This window comes from Eleginops maclovinus, chromosome 6 (genome assembly GCF_036324505.1).
Source record: "Eleginops maclovinus isolate JMC-PN-2008 ecotype Puerto Natales chromosome 6, JC_Emac_rtc_rv5, whole genome shotgun sequence".
Classification (NCBI taxonomy): Eukaryota; Metazoa; Chordata; class Actinopteri; order Perciformes; family Eleginopidae; genus Eleginops; species Eleginops maclovinus.
In genome coordinates, this window is record NC_086354.1 from 17897535 (window position 1) to 17918206 (window position 20672).

At 39.0% G+C, this 20672-nt stretch overlaps 2 protein-coding genes across 2 annotated transcripts; both read left to right on the forward strand.

Annotated features, from left to right (window-relative positions):
* Positions 1-147: 147 nt before the first annotated feature.
* ccdc24 (coiled-coil domain containing 24) lies at positions 148-5703 on the forward strand. The gene is made up of 3 exons (XM_063885918.1): positions 148-174; positions 756-912; positions 5533-5703. Exons 2-3 carry the CDS (start codon positions 763-765, stop codon positions 5701-5703), a joined length of 321 nt encoding a protein of 106 aa, XP_063741988.1. The 5' UTR covers positions 148-174; positions 756-762.
* A 3316-nt stretch (positions 5704-9019) lies between these two features.
* On the forward strand, positions 9020-18308 carry LOC134866025 (uncharacterized). Its single transcript, XM_063885919.1, has 7 exons — positions 9020-9271; positions 11507-11649; positions 11780-11884; positions 12908-12962; positions 17652-17715; positions 17912-18026; positions 18218-18308. Exons 1-7 carry the CDS (start codon positions 9020-9022, stop codon positions 18306-18308), a joined length of 825 nt encoding a protein of 274 aa, XP_063741989.1.
* Positions 18309-20672: the final 2364 nt, after the last annotated feature.

The following is a 20672-nucleotide window of genomic DNA, read 5'->3' on the forward strand; positions in this document are numbered from 1 at the left end:
TTTTGTATAGCAAAGAAACATAAAAAATAAAAAAACAGCTGAAAATTCAGGCGAAAACATTGTTGAGTTACCTTTATAACACGTGTTTACAGTTAAGGCAGATCTCGCGATATCTCCCTCTGGCAACTGGAATGTTTACCGTGGATACCACAGCCTTACTAGATACAAGTTCGGGTGAGCACTTTTTTTCTTGTTAAGCAGCATAAAAAACGCCTTTTCTAAAAGGTTTTAAACAAGTTTTACATAAGCAGTGTATGATGTGTTTGTTGGTGTTAGAAATACACTTTGTAAATCTCATGTTTTGGATAAACATGCTAGCTTTCCTGAGAACACGGCTAAGTTAGCTAATAACATACAGTTGTTGGACAAAACAAGAGAAAGTAACCTCTTTTATTCCAATATACAGATCCATACAGTGCAGTTCCATACCCCTTCAACCTTTTTTATGTGCACAAGTTGTGAGAGAAGTATTTAGATATTTAAGAGAAGTTAGTATTACTCTAGTATACTAGTTATAGAGTATTATGTAGATAATACTCTATAACTAGTAGAGCTCAATGTAAAACTATACATATAAAGCAGTGATGTTTTACCTTTTTTTAAGTTGAATCTTAAAGAATCAACAGAGTCTATCAATGTCAATTAAATGTAGTGGGGCAAAAAGCATTACATTTCAATCTCAAGTAAGTTTAAATGGCTTTCATACATTATATTTCCCTGCAGTTTATATATGTGTTTCTTTATTTCTAGATTAGCACTCCTATGCAGTCTCCTGATGGAAACCAGCTCTGGTGCCCTGGCCAGTCGCTGTGGAGCCTGATCATTGAGCATGTTCCTGGGTCAGAGCTGCCAAAGATCCACACAGCACTAGGCTACTCTATAGTTGACATGTACATAGAGATGCACACTGAGGTGAGTTTCATGACTGCACTATTCTTATTTGTTTTTCATCAGAAATGAGCTACATACCACAAACATGTTTTTATGTGGGACATTCTCCTCAGATTCAGCCGATACAGCTTGTTTAATCATTCATGCTTTCTTGGTTTCAAAAATAGAGACACTGAATCTGTTTCTAGTAAGGCCTCACAAGAATACCACCAAACCATTTACAATCATTTTCATTGTAGTTCCATTTCCAGGTGAATTAAACAATTTGCTCTGCTCAACATTCTTTAGCAAATGCACTATCTGCTGGGTTGTGTAGTTTAGTTGGTCTTTATACATGTCTCATGCCTAGACTTCGTAATAAAAGTGAATTGTGGGTTAACTGGCACTACACTGCAGTGAAGTCCATATGTGAGCCAGGCAGACAGACATCCATATTTTCTTTAGGCGAGTGAAACTTTCTGCCCCCAGCCCTCTTGCATGGAAAATGACCTCACTAAAGAAAGACTTGCAGGGCGATTGGAAACATCCACTGCTAGCCAATTCAAGGTCAAGGCTAATGTTGTAAAGTTGAATTTAATTTAAAGGCAGTTGCCCTCCAAAACAAAAATGAAAAAATAAATAAATAAATCCAAAGAAAGTAGAGTGAAGTTAAGTTTGGTCACAGATCAAAGCAATTTAAATAAGAATAGAATGGAATCACTTTATTGATCCCAACTTGGGAAATGTTTTCGTTGCAGCAGAACAATAGAAAAATAAAATAAATACAAGACAATGTATTACAATAAATAAAATAAAATAGCATTTAAAAAGAAAGTAAAAAATATACAATTTGGACAAGAAATGTACAGAAAATATAAACACAAACAAAATATAAAGCAGAATATAATACTGTATGTACAATCAGTGTGAAGGTGTGGAATATTAAATAGAATAAATATAGAATATACGGTATGGTTTAATTCCAGTGATCACAGAGAGGCTATGGAGCAGTGAGTTGTCTGCCAGCCAGAGGTGAGTTGTTATACAGGGTTATTGCAGTATACAGGAATGTTCTCCTGTATCTGTCCTTGTGACAGCGGAGCTGGAGCAATCTGTTGGAGAAGGAGCTCCGCTGTCCTTCCAGCTGCAGGTGGAGAGGGTGGGTGGGGTTATCCATGATGGATAACAGTTTGTCCAGAGTTGTCCTCTCCACCACAGCTTCAAAAGGGTTCAGTTTGATACCGATGACAGAGCCAGCTTTCCTGATCACTTTATTGATTCTGCTGGTGTCACCGGCTCTGATCCTGCCCCCCCAGCAAACTGCAGCAAAGAAAAGTGCACTGGCAACAACAGATTTTTTTTAAATATTGCCTATCATAAGTAATAAGAGCTGAAACTCCAATCATCTAATGTTTTAGTTTGTATTCAAACCACAAATCCAAAACCTAAAGGTGTTCAATAAACCTTATGATGATAAAAACAGTGAAAAGCAGAGAAAACATTTAACTGATAAAAACATTTTCTAAATTGTTCCCTGCTGATTAACTTATCAACAAATCATTTTAGCTCTAAAGGAACTCAAATGTTACAGTGCATTAAAAAGTGCTTAGTGGTTTACCATTAAGTTAAATGTTGGGAAATGCGGCCTAGTCTGCTTCAGAAACATTGTTTTCCAGCCGAGTTACATAAGTGACGTCATGCCAGTTGCACCTAAGACAGAGTGTGTAGCTGTAGATTTCCTAATGAGTTTCATTAATCAGCACTTTCTGTGGGTTATCAAATTCTCCGCTTTGTTGTTATTAACATACAACACAGCCCCTCTCTCTCTCTCATTCTGTCTTCTTTGATAATCTACTCTCCTACCGCTACCAACTTCTGATGTTTCCTCTTTACTGTGTTCTTTGGTGGAAGCTTTACATCTGCTGATGTTATCAGCCTACAGCGAGCCCACAGGCAAGTGGCTGTTTTCAGAAAATCATGTGGACAAAGTCTGTCCCACCTCTCAATCCGTGCCAAGTAGACGCTTACCACATATTATTTTCGGGAGAGTTAATATTTAAAGAAACATTTTTTACATATAAGCATGCATCACTCCTTTACTTTCGTCCACACACACGAGCGCGGGCATGCACACTCTCTCATATTCAATTCACAATTAAATTCTTAAATGAAATGTCTTTCTACAAAAACTGGATTCAAACCACTTATCAAAGAAGCACTACACCTAAAGTGAAACCAGAATGATACAGCGAAATTCAGCTCACACACACACACACCACACACACACACACACACACACACACACAAAACCCAGTAAGCTCAATGAGTCAGGGGGTTGGTATAACAGGGTTAAAGAGGCTAATCCGCAACTGTTGATAAGACCGTTAGCAACGCATATTCTTTGACTCTGGTGTGTGTGTGTGTGTGTGTGTGTGTGTGTGTGTGTGTGTGTGTGTGTGTGTGTGTGTGTGTGTGTGTGTGTGTGTGTGTGTGTGTGTGTGTGTGTGTGTGTGTGTGTGTGTGTGTGTGTGTGTGTGTGTGTGGTAAATATAGTGTATGCATGTGTGTGCATATGTATACCATGTGTGTGACTTTCAGTATTGCTCTGATGTTTTTTCCCCTACAGTTCAGTGAATGCGGTGGTTAGCAGCTAAGCTCTCAGACGGAAAGAAAGAATTAGGCTGAGAGCTTTAAGAAATTTCTAGGAAACATAAAAACCAAAAAAGAGCACCTTATTCACCTCGTTAAGTTATTACATTTACTGCAGGGTGGATCACTTCCTTTTTTTCTGTCCGTGTCTCCCTGGGTCCATGTCTTTCTGTTTTTGTTCTCCTCTATCCCTGTCTGTTTCTCCTTCAGCCATGTAATGAATTCCATCCCTCAGTGAGCCTCTGTGAAAAATAATAGTTGATCTGCGGGCGACTCCTCAATTCCTCAACATTGCCATTCCTGCTTCCATCAAGGTCTCCATTGTCTTCGGCGGTTAGATCAGAGGAAACATTAGCCTCTCTTTTCAAGTCTCTGTTAGGCCAATCTCTCAGTACCTCCCTCCACCATCTCTACTCTACTTTCTCTCTGCTCAGAATTTAAATGAGCCCTTTAAGTTAAATATATTCTAAAACCTAATTTAAATACTTCAGCTTTTTAGCAGGATTTTTTTTTGACTGGCAAGTTTCTACAGCGCTCACTTAAAATAGCTCCTGGATGAGATCACAGCTCAGGGAGAGGGAAAAAAGATCCAGGAACAACTTGTTAGCTGGTGAGCCATGAACAACATAAACACCTGAAGACAGACAGAGGAAGCCAGTGTCAGGGAAAAATGCAGTGCGAGTCTGTGTATTCACACTGTGCGAATGCTGGTATGTGAGTGGCTGCTCACACATCAGCACACGTGCAAAGACCAGGAGCGACGCGTTTAGAGTTCTCTAGTGTATTCCCTTGAAGGGAAGTCTTTGACTGCAACATGACAGAAATGATTGGCAGGCAACAGGTGGGGAGGTGTTAATGGTATCCAGACTTCGCTGAGACACATGCACACAATCATTTACACACACCTTGTTAACGTCTTTTCTTATTTTACAAATGTTTCTCGTATATTATGGTGACATTTTTCAGTGCATGTTTGTGTAAACATGCACAAATGAGGTGCTCGTTATACAAGTAAACCCACTTCAACAGGATAATAGAAGAGGTCAGGCATAAAGAGTTACCTTTTCCACATTTGTCCTTGATCTGCAGTGATAATCCTACTGTACACAGACTAAAAAGCCGCCCGTTCCTGCAGCACTTTTTCCTGTTTGTCTAAAGGCAACCTAGAGTCCATCATGCTCAGTCTGTGCTGCTGAAGTGTTTCCACATAATGTATTTTTTCAATATTGATTAATTATTGATATTGTTCTTTTCAAGGTTACAGCTGTGTATGCCATATAAGACTTGCTGTTCAGATGTTACTCTTTTGAGAAAAAAATATATTGGTAAAACCTAGTTTAGCCATATTTGCTTACTGTTTGTTGTATCCTTTTCCAAAAAGACAATGTTTAATGTCTGTACCAGTTTACAGTACACATTGTCTTCTTGTGCCAAAGAAGACCCCGATAATGTTTTAACCATTTGTGATTGAGGAGCATTTACAGCCTTGAAATGAGCATGTTCTCTAGCTGGTGGTAACATACTTCCGTATAGTTGATATTTCTATCTTAAATGTGTTTGTTATTTGGCAATTTAATAGATTTTTTTGACGAAACAAAATATTTTCAGCTCAATTTAAGTGCAATAACTTGGTCAACAATGACTCTTAATCCTGTAAATACAAACAATGTATCGTTCACTTTACACCTGCTTAGTATGCACCTATACACTGTCAGTATAGTTCCTTTTTTCACAGATTATTTTCAAGTGATTCTTAAAATTAAAAATAAGATAATCCTCACTAAATGATGGATCAATGCTTTAATATCATTTGAATCTTGCTTATTGCATGGGGACTAGCCATTCTGTTTTTAAAAAGTTGTTCACTTAATCAAATAAAAAATAATCTTTAAAACACTGCGTTTAAGATCACCAGCTGAGTATGTGTCACCTAGACTGATAAAAAAGCATGTGAAGCATGTCTTGTTTATATGTGTTATTATTGTATTTACAACCACTTATCTAATATTTCAGGTGGAGATGCAGTACAAGATGTGGCAAGAGAAGCGGCGAAGAAACAAGGACAGCAGGAAGGGGACGCCGCTCCCTTTAGCCGACCCCCCAGAAGTCAAAGAGCTGGTGAGAGCCGAGGTCAAGATGTTACTGCAAACTCTGAGAGAGAGAACCAGCAGAGAGGGAGGGTAGGTATAGGATCACACACACTCTACCATGCAGTATCAGTGATTTATTGATAGTTTTGTTTATTTCACCTTCAGATAGATTGGGCTTTAATTCATGCATACTTGTATAACAACGGAAAACCATCAAGAAATCGTAAAGAAACTGTATAACTACATTTACAATAGGACTTTGAGAAAAATCAGAAGAACCACAATTATTGATTTTCTATTTTTGTTATGTCAAATTGTAATGTTTGATGACAGTAAAACAAAAAGAGTTAAATGCTATACAAAAGCTATGTCTAGGCCAAAAAATAAAAAAATAAAATGTGTTCCTTAATGAAATATAAACAAACAATAACAATAAAAAAGTATTCATATTTTATAACACGTCTTTACCACGGTTGCACAACCTATGATGAATTTCTCTGTGTGCTGCTTTTGGCTTTCGACAAAGCGGGGTAAATAAGTTAAAATGGTTCAAAAATACATTTTGGAAACAAGATAATTATGGACATTTGGTTTCATAACAGTGCTAGCATGCTTTAGTTCACCCCACTGCAGATTTGTTCTTAAAAAGCATTATTTAGTCCAACACAATATGTCAGTCAGTCAACTCTCAGCTAAACTAAACTAAACTAAATGGACAGCAGACATAACTTTTTGAAACAAGTCCTCAAGACATATACTTTCTACTTCTTGATTTGAATTTAAATGTTTAACGGCTCCAGGCTTCATAAATTAGTTTACTTCCAGATGCGTAATCCACCATTAGATCAGACATTTGAATTATTTATTTCTCTCATATTCATTGAATGCAATTTCTCCCTTTTGACCTCCTTTCTAAGTGTGGCTTTTTTTCCCAAGCCACAACACTGTATGGATAAGTAGATTAAGCGACTGCTCTCACACTCTCTACGTCATTTTCCCCCAACAAAGGGTGCCATAAAAAGCTATATTGTGTTCCCATGTCACTTACAAATGGGATGGAAAGCAGAGCAACAAAGGCTTTTGGCTTTGGGATGTTGCAAACTGGTTTAGGAATTGAGGAACAATGGGACAATTATAGGAGGCAGACTTCAATGCATTCCACACCAAATACCAACAACAAACACTAGATTTTAAAGACACAGTTCCTTCTGGCTTTATTGGATTAACTAAATGTGTTTACCTTAAATGGAAAGCTAAATACTATCTTCAAATTGTACGGTATGTTAAACAATCTGTAAAACTGACTGTTATTTAGTGGTTTGTCAGTGAAGGGAGAACACAATTAAGCTTGTGTCTTCTTAATAAGCGATAGGAAGTTATATTCTCCCCAAGAGGATGTAATAAAACGTTCTAATTGCTGATGGTTTTTCATTTATACAGCTAATCTTACAGCTCAGGGCAGTGGTGAACGTGTAGCAATAAAAGACATGTATTAAAAAACTCTGAGGAATGTGGTACTGGTGGCAGGGTAGAACCGTTTAGCGAAATTACCCTTCATCTTTAGCCTCACTTAAGTATTCAATGCGTTTTAGGGCGGAAGTTGGTATATGTATATGAGCTACTATGTATCTTAGCAACCGGCTCGATGGTTCCAGGAATGTTGCCCTGTGTCACCTCTCAGGTCTTGCGGAGGCTTTTTTTTCCGGGTGAAGCACAAGATAAGACGGATTGTTTTCCGTTATGTGACAAAGCATTTACAACCTGTCAATTTGTTGACATCCTTTTTTATGTGATTTTTTGTGATGTTAAAGTGTAAGCTGACAATATCTCTAAGGCCACAGGTCTGATGCCCACAACAGCACTGCTTTTTATTAAAGTGTCACCGAGCAAGAGACCTTACAAGCTCCAACACTGGCACTCTTCCAAAGTGCTGTGGTCTGGGATGTAAATGGATCACGAAGAGAATCAGAGGGAGAGTTTCAGAGGGAGAAATATAGCCTATTGCTTTAAGAAGCACTATGAAAAAAGTGTTTCTGCCGGCACACATGGCTTTTTCTTTTCGAGGTTAGCTTTGGTATGCTTGTTGACCTTGATGCAATGTACTGTACGATGTGTGTTTCAGAACTTTTAGGATTCAATTAGACTAAGTCCTGAGTGAATATCAGTCAAATGGCTTAGGAGCTAACCCTCTATATAACACTTCCTCTTTAAAATGCTCTACAGCCCATTGTTTGTCTATTAGGTTTGATTTAATGCACTTTGTTAGCATGAAAACTGAGGAAAATATTGCCAAAAGCATTTAGATAGACCCCTACATCGCTCGCAGTCCCTCCTTCTCTTGCCACTACTTCATTCATCTCTCTCTTTCTCCTAGTATTTTCGCCAAAATTGTTTGCATGTTTTGCGTGGTTAAATTTGAAGAAAAAAAAAAAGGGGGGCGGGTAAAAAATAAAAAAAAAAAAGAAAGGGGAAAAAAAAAAAAAAAAAAAAAGGAAAAAAAAGATAAAAAAAAAAAGGGGGAAAGGCGGGAAAATTTTTTTTTAAAAAAAAAAGGAAGGAAAAATTTAAAAAAAAAGGAAAAAAGAAAAAAAAAAAGGGAAAAAAAAAAAAAAAACCCCAAGATTTAAAAAAAAAAGAAAAAAAGGGGGGAAGTTTAAAAAAAAAAAAAGGGAAAAAAAGGGGGAAAGGGGGAGGGGGAAAAGGGAAAAAGGGCAAAAAAAAGAAAAAAAAAAAAAAAAAAACAAAAGAAAAAAAAAAAAAAGAAAAGAGGAAAAAGAAAAAGATAGCCCCCCCCCAAAAAGAAAGAAAAAAAAAAAAAAAAATTTTAAAAAAAAATAAAAACCCGAAAAATAAAAAAAAAAAAAAGAAAGGGGGAAAAAAAAAGGAAAGAAAAAAAAAAAAGAAAAAAAAAAATAAAGGGAAAAAAAAAAAAAAGAAGGGGGGGAAAATTTTTTTGAAAAAGAAAAATGAAAGGAAGGGGGAAAAAGGGGGGGGAAAAAAAGGGGGGCGAAAAAAAAGGGAAAATTAAAAAAAAAAAAAAAGGGGAAAAAAATAAAAGAAAAAAAAAAAAAAAAAAATTTAAAAAAAGAAAAAGGGGGGGGGGGGGGGGGGGGATAAAAAAAGAAAAAAGGGGGAAAAAAAAAAAAAAAAAAAAAAATTTTTGGGAAACTGACATTAAAGGTGTACGGGGTTTTCATTCAGCTGGGAATTTTGTTACGCAGCGATCACCCCAGCGGCTGTTTTCATCCGCATGGTTTTTTTGATGATTTCAATGCGCATGAAGAGTTTTTGACTTTATTTTTCATTGAAAACTACAAAAGGGGAGTCGATATTTACAATGCTGGAAGAACTACTTCCGGAACAGAAGACCCCTTTTGAAAAGTGGTGTAATAACCCTTCGGAGCACCGCGATGAAGGTCTTCACTCTGGATTTATTGCCCGATGCAAAGCGCCCGGAGTTTCCCCATTTCGGGCCTACCATTGATAATTCCCCAACAGGTTTTGTGCGCAAAGGGGTCATGGGATTTGAACGTCAGGGACCCGGTTGTCAGATTATCAACTCCATCAGAGCAAAAAAAAGCAACACAGGCCTTAAAGAATTCCTGGAGAATGCACTGTGGCCTATGGAGATCTCCTGCTCCACACTGACATCAGATGGCTCAGTAAGGGTAAAGTACTGCAACGTTTCTTTTGCTTGCTGGGTGAAATCAAGATTTTCTTGGAAGAGAGGGGGGAGGACACCACCTTGTTATCTGATGCAGTGTGGGTCCTTGATCTTGCGTTTTTGACAGATGTAACTGAGAAAATGAATAACTTGAACGTACAGTTGCAAGGTAAAGAGAAAGACGTCTGCAACATGATCAGTGCTGTTAACGCGTTCAGCGCAAAACTGGCCTTTTTTATCCAGCAGTTGAAGGCCAAAAGATTCCAGCATTTCCCCTCTGTCACAAAGGTTTTGGAAACCCATGCAGGGGTAGCTGATGCTTTGAACACAGAGAAGTACTGTGACCTCTTCATCAAGCTTGGCCAGGAGTTTGCAGACAGGTTCAGAGACTTTGAGAGACTTGAGCCCTGTGTGACATTAATTGCCAACCCATTCATGAATGTGGACATTAGTCAGATTTCTGGGCAGATGGCAGACCTTTTCTGTATCGATCCTGTGGAAATGGAAATGGAACTTTTAAACCTCCTGAGCTGAAATCTCAACAGCATGCTGAACATTTCTGGAGCTTGGTTGAGCCAGAAAACTATAAGAATCTGTGTCGAGCAGCTCTGAAGACAGCTGCTTTGTTTGGGTCTACATACCTCTGTGAATCTTCTTTTTCTGACATGAATGTCATCAAATCTAAGTTCAGAACAAGACTGACAGATGAACATTTGAAAGACTCCATAAGAGTGAACCTAAGTGGGCATACAGCTCTCTTGTTGGCACCATGCAGTGCCAGGTATCTCACTAACTAAAGGTGCTTGACTGAATATGTAGGCTAGTGAATAAATTACTGAAAGCCTATGTGATTTCAAAGGTGTGAGTTATGTTTTGACAAAGTGTCAGTGTTTTGTAAATGTTATGCAAAAAATGTGAGTTTATCAGTGATAGCTGAAAAGAAAGAAATGCATAGACATGCATACTGATACATATTTAGTTACATTTCTGTATTTTGAGTGTGAGTATTGGCTGCCAATATTTTGAAAATGTTCATGCAAAAAAAAAATGTTGAAAAGAGAAAGAAATGTTTTGACACGCAGACTTTGAGTTTAATTTGAGTATTAATGTTCTTACACAAATAGTGAGTGTTGGATGTATGTTCCGTATATGCTTGTGCCAAACGAAACCTCATTCAGGGATTTAGATACGTGTGAATAAATGTTACACATGATATAAAACACAAGTAGCTCTCCGTCATTTTTTTTCTTTAGAGGTAGCTCTCAGAGGGGAAAAGGTTGGAGACCCCTGATTTAGATAGAGACCAACATCTCTCTCTGTCTCTCTCTCTCTCTCTGCCTCTCTCTCTCTCTCTCTCTCTCTCTCTCTCTCTCTCTCTCTCTCTCTCTCTCTCTCTCTCTAGTATTTTCTGTCAAAATTGTTTGCATGTGTGCGTGGTCTTGATGGAATTTCACCCAGAACACTTCTCTAAATGTGTAGCGAAGGCCCCACTTACTAATTTGCTTAAAGCCACATCAACAGGTGGAAGGGGCAAAAATAGCTCTCATGATTTGAACCACTTGAGGGTGTGAAAATGGGTGTGTACCTTGTAAAAGTCGACTGATTTATCTCGTTGGCTTTCTTCTGTGTGGTCCCAGCCATCCACCCACATTCACACCCACACCTAAATGTCATTGTTTGCATGGCTAAAAAAATAAGCATTTTCTCTCATAGAGACTATAAAATGAAGCAGCGCTGACCATGCTGTCGCCCCGCCTGCTGCTGCCTACACCATCTGCTTGTTTCCTTCTCTGCCAATGGTCCTTCAGAAAATGTAATCCTGCTGCTGGTTATCTTTTCATCCCTGGGATTTTGTTTTTCGTAATGCACAGACAGACATTTTTTGTACCTGAAAACATCAACAGATCAACCTCCATAAAGCAACAATATGAAATTAGTCATTTGATCATTCAATTAATCGATCAACCTTAATTTGTTTGGCAGTTTTTATACGTGTAAGTGCGATTAAAAGTCCTTTTCTGGTGACTTCCAGGACAAGGGTTATTTAAAATATAAATGACACGGATGAGAGAGCAAAAGTAAAAAAAAAAATAATAAAACCTGTATTTAATTCAAATAAAATATCGGCAATAGGACATTAAAAAGCCCAAACCCCAGCCCTGATGAATACTCATCAATGCCAACAGGGAAAGAGCTGCAGATACAGGTAACTAACTGATGATGTAATGTTAAGTATTTTTTTCTGTGCTGTCGCTACAGGAAAGGTGAGGACCTTCTGTTTCGGTACAAACCTGAGACAGTGAACTACGCCCTGAGTCAGTTAGACAGCTGTTACAGAAACCATACCGGCCCTGGAGATACTGATTATGGAGCCAGGTAAGTCACAAGACAGAACGTAAAACGAATAATTTCATGAATTTCTGAAGGACTTTGCATTATGGAGAAAATATATTTTAATGTGGTTTTGCCAACTTTTTCTTACTTTTTATACCCCCTTTTCCTTCAGACCAAGCCCCCGCTGTTTTGTCCAGCCCAACACTGAAGATGAGGTTGAGGCAATGAGAGACAAGCTGAATGTCACTGACATTGATCAGGTGGTCGAGCGACTCAGGTAAGTTGTCTTTACTAAACTTTTTGGCTTTTGACTACAGCCCGATAAGTACGATACTGGTATTTAAAAATATCTGATAACAATGTATGGACTGATGATAATCATATTAAACATATGATGTGTTTCACACAGGGTTACAGTATATAACCTACTGTGCTCAGCGTAAATGAGTACACCCCCTTCGAAGGGAAAGCTTCGAGGAACTCACTGGACTCATAAAATATAATATATAAAGGACTTTATTATTAGAGCTGTGCTCATTTAACAACATCTACGATGCATATGTTAAAGGGAAAACTAATTTAAATTAAAAAACTAAATTGATCTATATAGGAATATTCACTATCAAATAAACATGTAACGTGTCATTAGGAGTCCCAAGTAGCCTAACTTTAATTGAAAAGGTAAGGGCAAGTAGGCCTAGACATATTCTGTATATAGCTAGTCCTACTTGCCCTTATGCATTGTAGATGTTGTTAAATGAGCCCACCTGTAATAATAAAGTCCTTTATATATTATATTTTATGAGTCCAGTGAGTTCCTCGAAGCTTTCCCTTTGTCCGTTTTACCCCCTTAATTTCCCTTCAACTCTCCTCGTTGGCTTCTGCCTTTGCCCTCCCTCCTTTACACTCAATCCCTCCTTTCCTTCCTCCATCCCTCTCTTTGAGGCCCACGGGGCAACTCAGTCACTCGAGCTACCTTGAAAGAGAGCCTCTCTCTCTCTCTCTCTCTCTCTCTCTCTCTCTCTCTCTCTCTCTCTCTCTCTCTCTCTCTCTCTTCCCCATTTCCTGACTGGACCAGAACAAAAGGCCCCATTGTTAGAAAATGCATCCCAGAGCAGGCAAACTTTATTTTACATTTGACAGAAGTGAAAACAGTTGTGATTATGTAACCAGGGAAGGAGAAAGTGTGTAGGGGTGGGCGGGGGGGGGGGGGAGGCAAAGACATTTTTGTCTTTGCCTTCTATCTTCATCTCAATCTCTATCTCTGTCTCTAACTCAATCTTTATCTCTATCTAACTAGGTCCGTCCTAATGGAGGAATGTGAAGCGTTGAAAAGGCTGGTGAAGCATTTCAGGGTAAGAAGAAAAGGATGAAAAAAAGCCATCTACCAATTTAATCTTTAATATTATTTTCATTTCAGCTGCCAGTGCTATACTGTTCCAAGTCCTAAAATTATTTATGTGTAGCCAGGCCAAAATATAAATATGGATTTGCTGTATTAATGCAGCTGGGAAGGATTTCAAAATCAGTATTCATATAAAATAACCTTGTAGGACAGGAGGAATTATCAAGCTTTACTGTATGTATATATTTTACAGTTTATGGGACCATTCCTCAGGCATCATTTTTATGGCTTACCTTTTCCTGAATCTTCTCTAGAAAAGTTATTTTTTGTCATTTTATATAGCGATTTCGTTGTTCTGGTGTTCATTACAGCTGTTCTATTACATTATAAGGAAATGTTCAGCTGCCTTGTGTATAACTATTCGAAACAATGCTGATCATTTCAACTAAAAAAGGCACTGACTTTCTTGACCATGGGCATTTTTTTCCCACAGCACGAAAATTTTAAATTCCTGCTTGACTCCCTCAGGTAGATCTGGAAACTGGCACTAAAACCTGCCAAAGTTTCCATCCACACACAAAAACACATGCACAAGCAACACAAACTCGCAGGCACACACAGGAAACCTGCAAGGGCTCAGTCTAGATTTTTCCATCTGTCTGGCAGAGAAATGTGCAATTCTGATTGGCTGGGTTAGATCGATTGATTCCAGTTACTCATATTGTAACATACATACATACATACATACATACATACATACATACATACATACATACATACATACATACAGACAGACAGACAGACAGACAGACAGACAGACAGACAGACAGACAGACAGACAGACAGACAGACAGACAGACAGACAGACAGACAGACAGACAGACAGACAGACAGACAGACAGACAGACAGACAGACAGACAGACAGACAGACAGACAGACAGACAGACATACATAATCACCCCCTGCTTCAGAATGGTTGGCGACAGGCATTCATAACATTGTCCTTAAAACAACCCTAAACACTCGTTTTCAAAGATGAGCAACTCACCGAGTGGTAAGTGGTGTTCGTAGTTGTTTTTAAAAAATATATATCGGCGAAATACTTGGTTTCCATCCGTGTTATTTGCTATTGTGGAACTAGCTATGTTTTCAGATACCTCACTGAGTAGGCTATTAACTTCCGCTTGATATTTTGGAATACAAAATGGCAAATTAAACACGACAAACTGTATTTCGCTAAGACACTCGTTTTGGAACAACACCACTAACCAGTGACCACTCGGTGAGTTGCACATCTTTGAAAACGAACGTTTAAGGTTGATTTAAGGACCGCTTTATGAATGCCCGTACATGAAGCATGGGGGACCAATCGTTAACATGTCGGTGTCAAACACACTATTTCATCCTAGACCAGTGGTTCTTAACCTGGGTTCGATGTCCAGCAGTGGCTCAGTCAGTAGGGGCTTGGACTGGGAATCGTAGGGTCGCCGGTTCAAGTCCCCGAACAGACTTGAAAAATGGAAAGTGGACTGCTACTTGGAGAGGTCCCAGTTCACCTCCTAGGCCCTGCTGTGGTGCCCTTGAGCAAGGCACCGGACACCTCCAATCCCCCCCCTCCCCATTGCTCCCCGGGCGCTGCACGATAGCTGCCCACTGCTCCTAGTACTAGGATGGGTTAAATGCAGAGGACTAATTTCACTGTGTGTGCTCTGCTGTGTGCATGTATGTGACTAATAAAGAGGGTTTCATCCTCCGATTCTATCGAACCCCAGGGGTTCGGTGAGTCAGTCTCAGGGGTTCGGCGGAGGTCAAGACACACCCGACTCATATGATTCGTGATGACACGCGCCGCTTGGCCATCACTGGCTGCAGGTGATCATGCTACATCGCTTGGCCTATCTGTGCTGCAGGGAATTTGGTGTGCTCAGTAGAAGACTTGTGACTGTCATGATGGTACATCGTGTGATTTCTTTCTTAATATTTGAATCCCTTCAAACTAACTATGTCGAGCAAAAAAAGAAAGTGGTCGGACGAATATGTACAATATGGATTCACATGTATAACGGAACGTGATGGGAGTCGGCGTCCTAACTGCATGATTTGCAATGCCAAAGTTGAGCTATTCTAGTCTAGCACCGGCAAAACTAAGGGAATGCTTCCTTAAGCAGCATGGAGATGGGGAATACAAGAACACAACGCTTGCTGAATTCAAGGTGAAGATAGCGAGATTCGATGAAAAGGCTACTCTGCCTGTTCTTGGCTTTGTACCCATCAACAAACCGATCCTCACAGCATCGTACGAAGTTGCTTACCTGATCGCAAATCAGGGCAAACCACACACCATTGGTGAAACACTCATAAAACCAGCTGTGTTGAAGATGGCGATTATCATGCTGGGAAAAGCGGCTAAAGTTAAGTTATCCCAAATTCTTTTTTCAAATGACACCATCAGCGACAGAATAGAGGACATGAGCAAAGACATCTTGGCTCAAGTAGTTGCAGATCTGATTTCAAGCGCGGCAGAATTCAGCGTCCAACTCAACGAGTCCACAGACGTTTCCTATCTAAGCCAGCTTGCTGTATTCGTGCGCTATGCGAAAGACGACGTGATAAAGGAATTTGTTTTATTTTGTAAGCCTCTTACAACAACAACTAAGGCAACCGATTTGAAGAAACTTGTGGATGACTTCTTCAGAAAAAACAATCAAATTGCTGAATTTCCAGAAACACTTAAGGTTTTAGGGGGTTCTTGATAAGGGTTACGTAAAAAACATGTTTTTGGTAAGGGTCCCCCCTTATGTAAAAATTATCTTTTTTAAAAAGGGTCCCCCCTCATGTAAAACATTTTTATTTTGGTAAGGGTCCCCCCTTATGTAAAAATTATCTTTTTTAAAAAGGGTCCCCCCTCATGTAAAAAACATTTTTTTTAGATGAGGGAAATACGTTTTTCATAAGGGTCCCCCCTTATGTAATAAATATTTCTTTTGATAAGAAAAAACATTTTGATAAAGGTCCCCCCTCATCTAAAAAAATCACTTTTTTGATAAGGGTCCCCCCTTATGTAAAACATATTTTTTAGATGAGGGTAAAACATTTTTTCATAAGGGAACCCTTACCAAAAAAGATCATTTTTTACATAAGGGGGTTATGTAAAAATGATCTTTTTTGGTAAGGGTTCCCCCTTATGAAAAACATAATTTTTAGATGAGGGAAATACATGTAAAAACTATTTATTTTGGTAAGGGTCCCCCCTTATGTAAAACATATTCATTTTGATAACAGTCCCCCCTTATGTAAAAAAACCCAAAACATTTTGATAAGGGTCCCCACTTATCTAAAATTATCTTATTAGATAAGGGTCCCCCCTTATGTAACACATTTTTTTTAGATAAGGGTAAAACATTTTTTACATAAGGGTCCCCCCTTATGTAAAAAATATTTATTTTGATTAAAAAAAACATTTTGATAAAGGTTCGCCCCTTATGTAAACATGATCTTTTTTGATAAGGGTTCCCCCTTCTGTAAAACATATTTTTTAGATGAGAGAAATACATGTTTTGATAAGGGTACCCCTTATGTAAAAATTTTTTTTAGATTACTTAAATACATTTCTCCAGACACAGGTTGTTCTCCGCCATGAGAGGTTGTTCTCCGCCATGAGAGGTTGTTCTCCGCCTGTTTCTGGTTCTGCATAAGCTGAAGGACACGTGTGTTTGTATGTAGATTTGGGCTCTAGAAAGTCATCTGTAGAAATACAGTGTTCCAAAAAAATATCAGCAAGCCAGCACCGTCATAATGGGTTTAAACCCCACATGGACCACAAAGCCTATTTTTTGTGTGTGTGTGTGTGTGTGTGTGTGTGTGTGTGTGTGTGTGTGTGTGTGTGTGTGTGTGTGTGTGTGTGTGTGTGTGTGTGTGTGTGTGTGTGTGTGTGTGTGTGTGTGTGTGTGTGTGTGTGTGTGTGTGTGTGTGTGTGTGTGTGTGTGTGTGTGTGCTTAAGAGATGTTAGATAGATCTCAGTCACTTCACTATCAGAGACACCAGACATACTTTGTATGCAGCTCTGCAACACAAAACTGGGAGGTTTGGGTTTTAATCCTAGAGGAGAAAACAGACCCAAAATATATATTTTAACTGTCAGTCACCGGGCCTGTGGGTATGTTTATGTTTTAGGGTGTATGGGTATATAAGTATGTGGTAGCTATAAAGACTCTCCGTCAGTGCTATAGTGTTTGGAGGGAGGAGAGTAGGTTGCCAGTCACTCATAACAAACCTAAGAAGACTCACTTTTCAATCAGGTCTTTGGTTTTATGAGCACACACACACACACACACACACACACACACACACACACACACACACACACACACACACACACACACACACATTTGCTCAGGAGATATTTGAGGCCAAATTAAGATGAAAGACTGCTACTCAATCGTTTAGTGGTCATACAAATTCCTCTTTCTCCTGCAGTGATTTGTATGCCTTTTCCTCGTTCCTTTGCAATTTCCCTTTTTCCTGCTGCCTTCTCAAACATGTCTTTTACATTGACCTCCTATTTTTCCAAGTCCACTTCTATCACCAGAGGCTTGAAGTGTCCTAGATTGTACAATAGCAGTATGTTAAGTAATCTCAAAATGTGTGAATAAACTTAAGCTGTGTCTCTTTCTGTTCTTTGTTTTGTGCTTCTTACAGGGAAATATTACACAAAAGTGTCCCACTCCATGTGAGCTTCATAATTCAGAACCTACCCTTGCAGGTGAGTACATGTTTGTGTTTTGCTGCCATCTGGTGGAATTAACAAATGTTACACAAGTGTATTGAAAGTTCTCTTTCTTATTTTCAACGCTCCATTTAAGCTGTAGTTCTGTACAAAATATAACATTAGCTGGTAAAAAAATAATTATCTATCCATATTTGTTTTAATTTAAAGTCTGTCTTATTTGTGTGTGCAGAGTTAAGGGAGCTTAGAGGGGCTATACAATCGGACTTGGAGCTTTACCCTTCTTCTCTTACTGCTTCACTACCAGCTTCTCCTCTCCCTTTGAAGAATTTGAAAAACAAGTTCCGGTTAGTATGTTATGCAACCCCTTGAAAGGCTCTCATTTTAAGAGAGCAATGACACAGTGTTTGCAGAATGTTGCTTTTGAATTCAAAATGATTGTGTTGTATTTCTGTACTTATTTGTATTGTCTTCCTTTCCCTTAGTCCAGCACCAAGGGTTTCTAATGACTCTGTGCAAGCTTTGAGCCCCACCACAGCCCTAAAGCCACATCCCCCTCCTCCTCTGTGTCATACTACACCCATACCTCCATCAGGCGCTCGTCCCAGCAAGACCTCATCATCAGTTAAAGTGATTAACAGCTCTTCACTCTCTAGTACTCATGGACAGCATATAATCAGATCAGCCTTCACTGGACCTAGGACAACACAAACATCTATTTGCAACAGGATCTCAACTTCTGAGCATGCAAACTTCACTACTTCACTTCCAGGGACTACCAGGGAACAGATTGTCGTAAAACCCGTACAAAACTGCAGTTTTTATCCAGAGCAAACTACTGCCAGTCCCCACTGCAGGACGCCGACTTCTAGTCCAAGTGACCAAACAAGAACTCTAAGAAACTCACCTCATCTGTCATCCAATCCTAATATTCACAGCCCGAGCAGAAAGAGCGAGCAGTCACCACAGACTGAAAGAAAAAGAAGCCCTGCCTTGATGTCAAGAAACCTCAATAGTGTCCCCACTTCCCATCACTGTGAGGCAGGGGGTTATAGCAGCAATAGTAAACATTTAATGTCAATGATTTGGAATCCAAAGACCAAAACTGAGTGTCAGAATTGTACCTGTGGAGGTAGTTTACTGTCAGTGCAGATGGAGGATGATATTAAGAAGTGTTCTTCTGAGTGTTTTCAGTCTGAAACTGGGAGCCCCCCTACACAATTAGACATAAGGAAGAGAAACAATGGAATTGATATAAATAAAAATGGTCACCCTGGGAAGGATGTCACACAACAGCAACACCTTGTAGCCACAAGCGTTCACCCAGCAGCTATACGGAAAAATAGACAGTTCTTTACTGCCCACAAAGTACCACTTGAGGGCGCCACAAGTCAGTCACAAAGTGTTCAAGAGACAGAGCTGGAGTTTATCAAAACGTTTTACCTGCCAGTCCCTCCAGCAAGGGTGTCAACTTAAAGATGGTCTAGGAGTCTTATATCTGTTTCAGGAAAAATGCAAGGAAGTTTTTTTTTTTTGTGATATTGAAAATTATTTGAAAAAAATTGATATTCTCTGCAATTTTGACACAGTGTAAAGACATCACAGACCCACAATTGTATTTGGAAGCGTGACATTGAAATAGTTTCACTCTAGTATATTTCACATTCACATTGTCTGCATCCATTGAAATAAACTTGAACCGTCAGTTATGTATGAACAAGGAATATGAGTGCTTAAAATTCAGGACTGTGTTTTGTAGAAAATGTTAGTGTTAGGTTCTGCTTTCAGGATAAACATAAATAACAAAAACTACAAGGTATATCATTTAGAATTACTGACAGATGTCAAAATGGACATTAGAAATGACTGAAATAAAATGACCTGTGTTTCAATGGAGCCGTTTGCAGTTTTAAAGCTCTAATTGAATCTAGTGATCGCATGTTACAATATATAGAATGGCCTTGAATGTGAGTGTGTAACTTTACAATTACGTAGCGGACTGACTTTACTTTGTTTAAGGCTACCTTTACACGGAAACGATCTGAAACAAAAACGCAAAAGTGGCGTTTCGTTTTCACTTTTAAATCTGCATTTAGACGAGCGTTTTAGGGTGAAACGCTTGGTCGTCTACCACCTCATTCATGAAGTTATCCCACCACTGAGAAGTCCTCCCAGGTCTCACCCACAGCTGTCTAGGTCGCCTGCTCTCTCTATGAACTTCAAGAATTTCGAGAACGTAGTTCATATTTTTGGTCTGTTCTTTACTACTCTCGCTCATCATTGCTGTTATCTGATGAAATGACTCTTGAACGTCAATTACAGCGCCTAAGGCGAGTTGAAAGTCCGCAGGGACGGACATGTTGATAGCCTTCTAATGTGTTTTCCTCGGTTTTCTGGCGCTTTATTATGCTTGTCACGTCATTTCATTCATGTAGCTCGTGGCTATCGTTTTGTATGTAGCTCGTGGTGATTTTGTGTAGCAATTTGACACATGGTAATTTTATGTTTTGTGCTTACTTTTAGTTTTACGGAAAGATTGAATGCTGTACTTCAGTAAAACTCTATGCAAAGGAAATTCTGGAGCCTCACTCATCTTTTTAGTTATCTATCTGCCAAACTGTTCCAAGCACGTAACGGCTAGGGCAGAATAACGATGTTACCTCCACCATGCAGCAATCCCCAGCTTTTTTGAGCAATGTTTGGCCAAGTTATGACGTTTTGAAAAGATGGGGTTAGAAACCCAAAATAAATTAGGATTTGGTTTTTCCCATTTTTGAAAAAAAGCCATTTTTTGAAAATGTGGATATTATCACTTACTATGACAGAATACGATGTTACCTACACCATGCAGCAATCCCCGTTAGTTCATCATAAAACGTTCCAGTTCATTGTAAAACGGCCCAGTTCATTATAAAACGTTCCAGTTCATCATAAAACGTTAAAACATTTAAACTTCCGTTCATTAAAAGTTCCAGTTCATTATAAAACGTTAG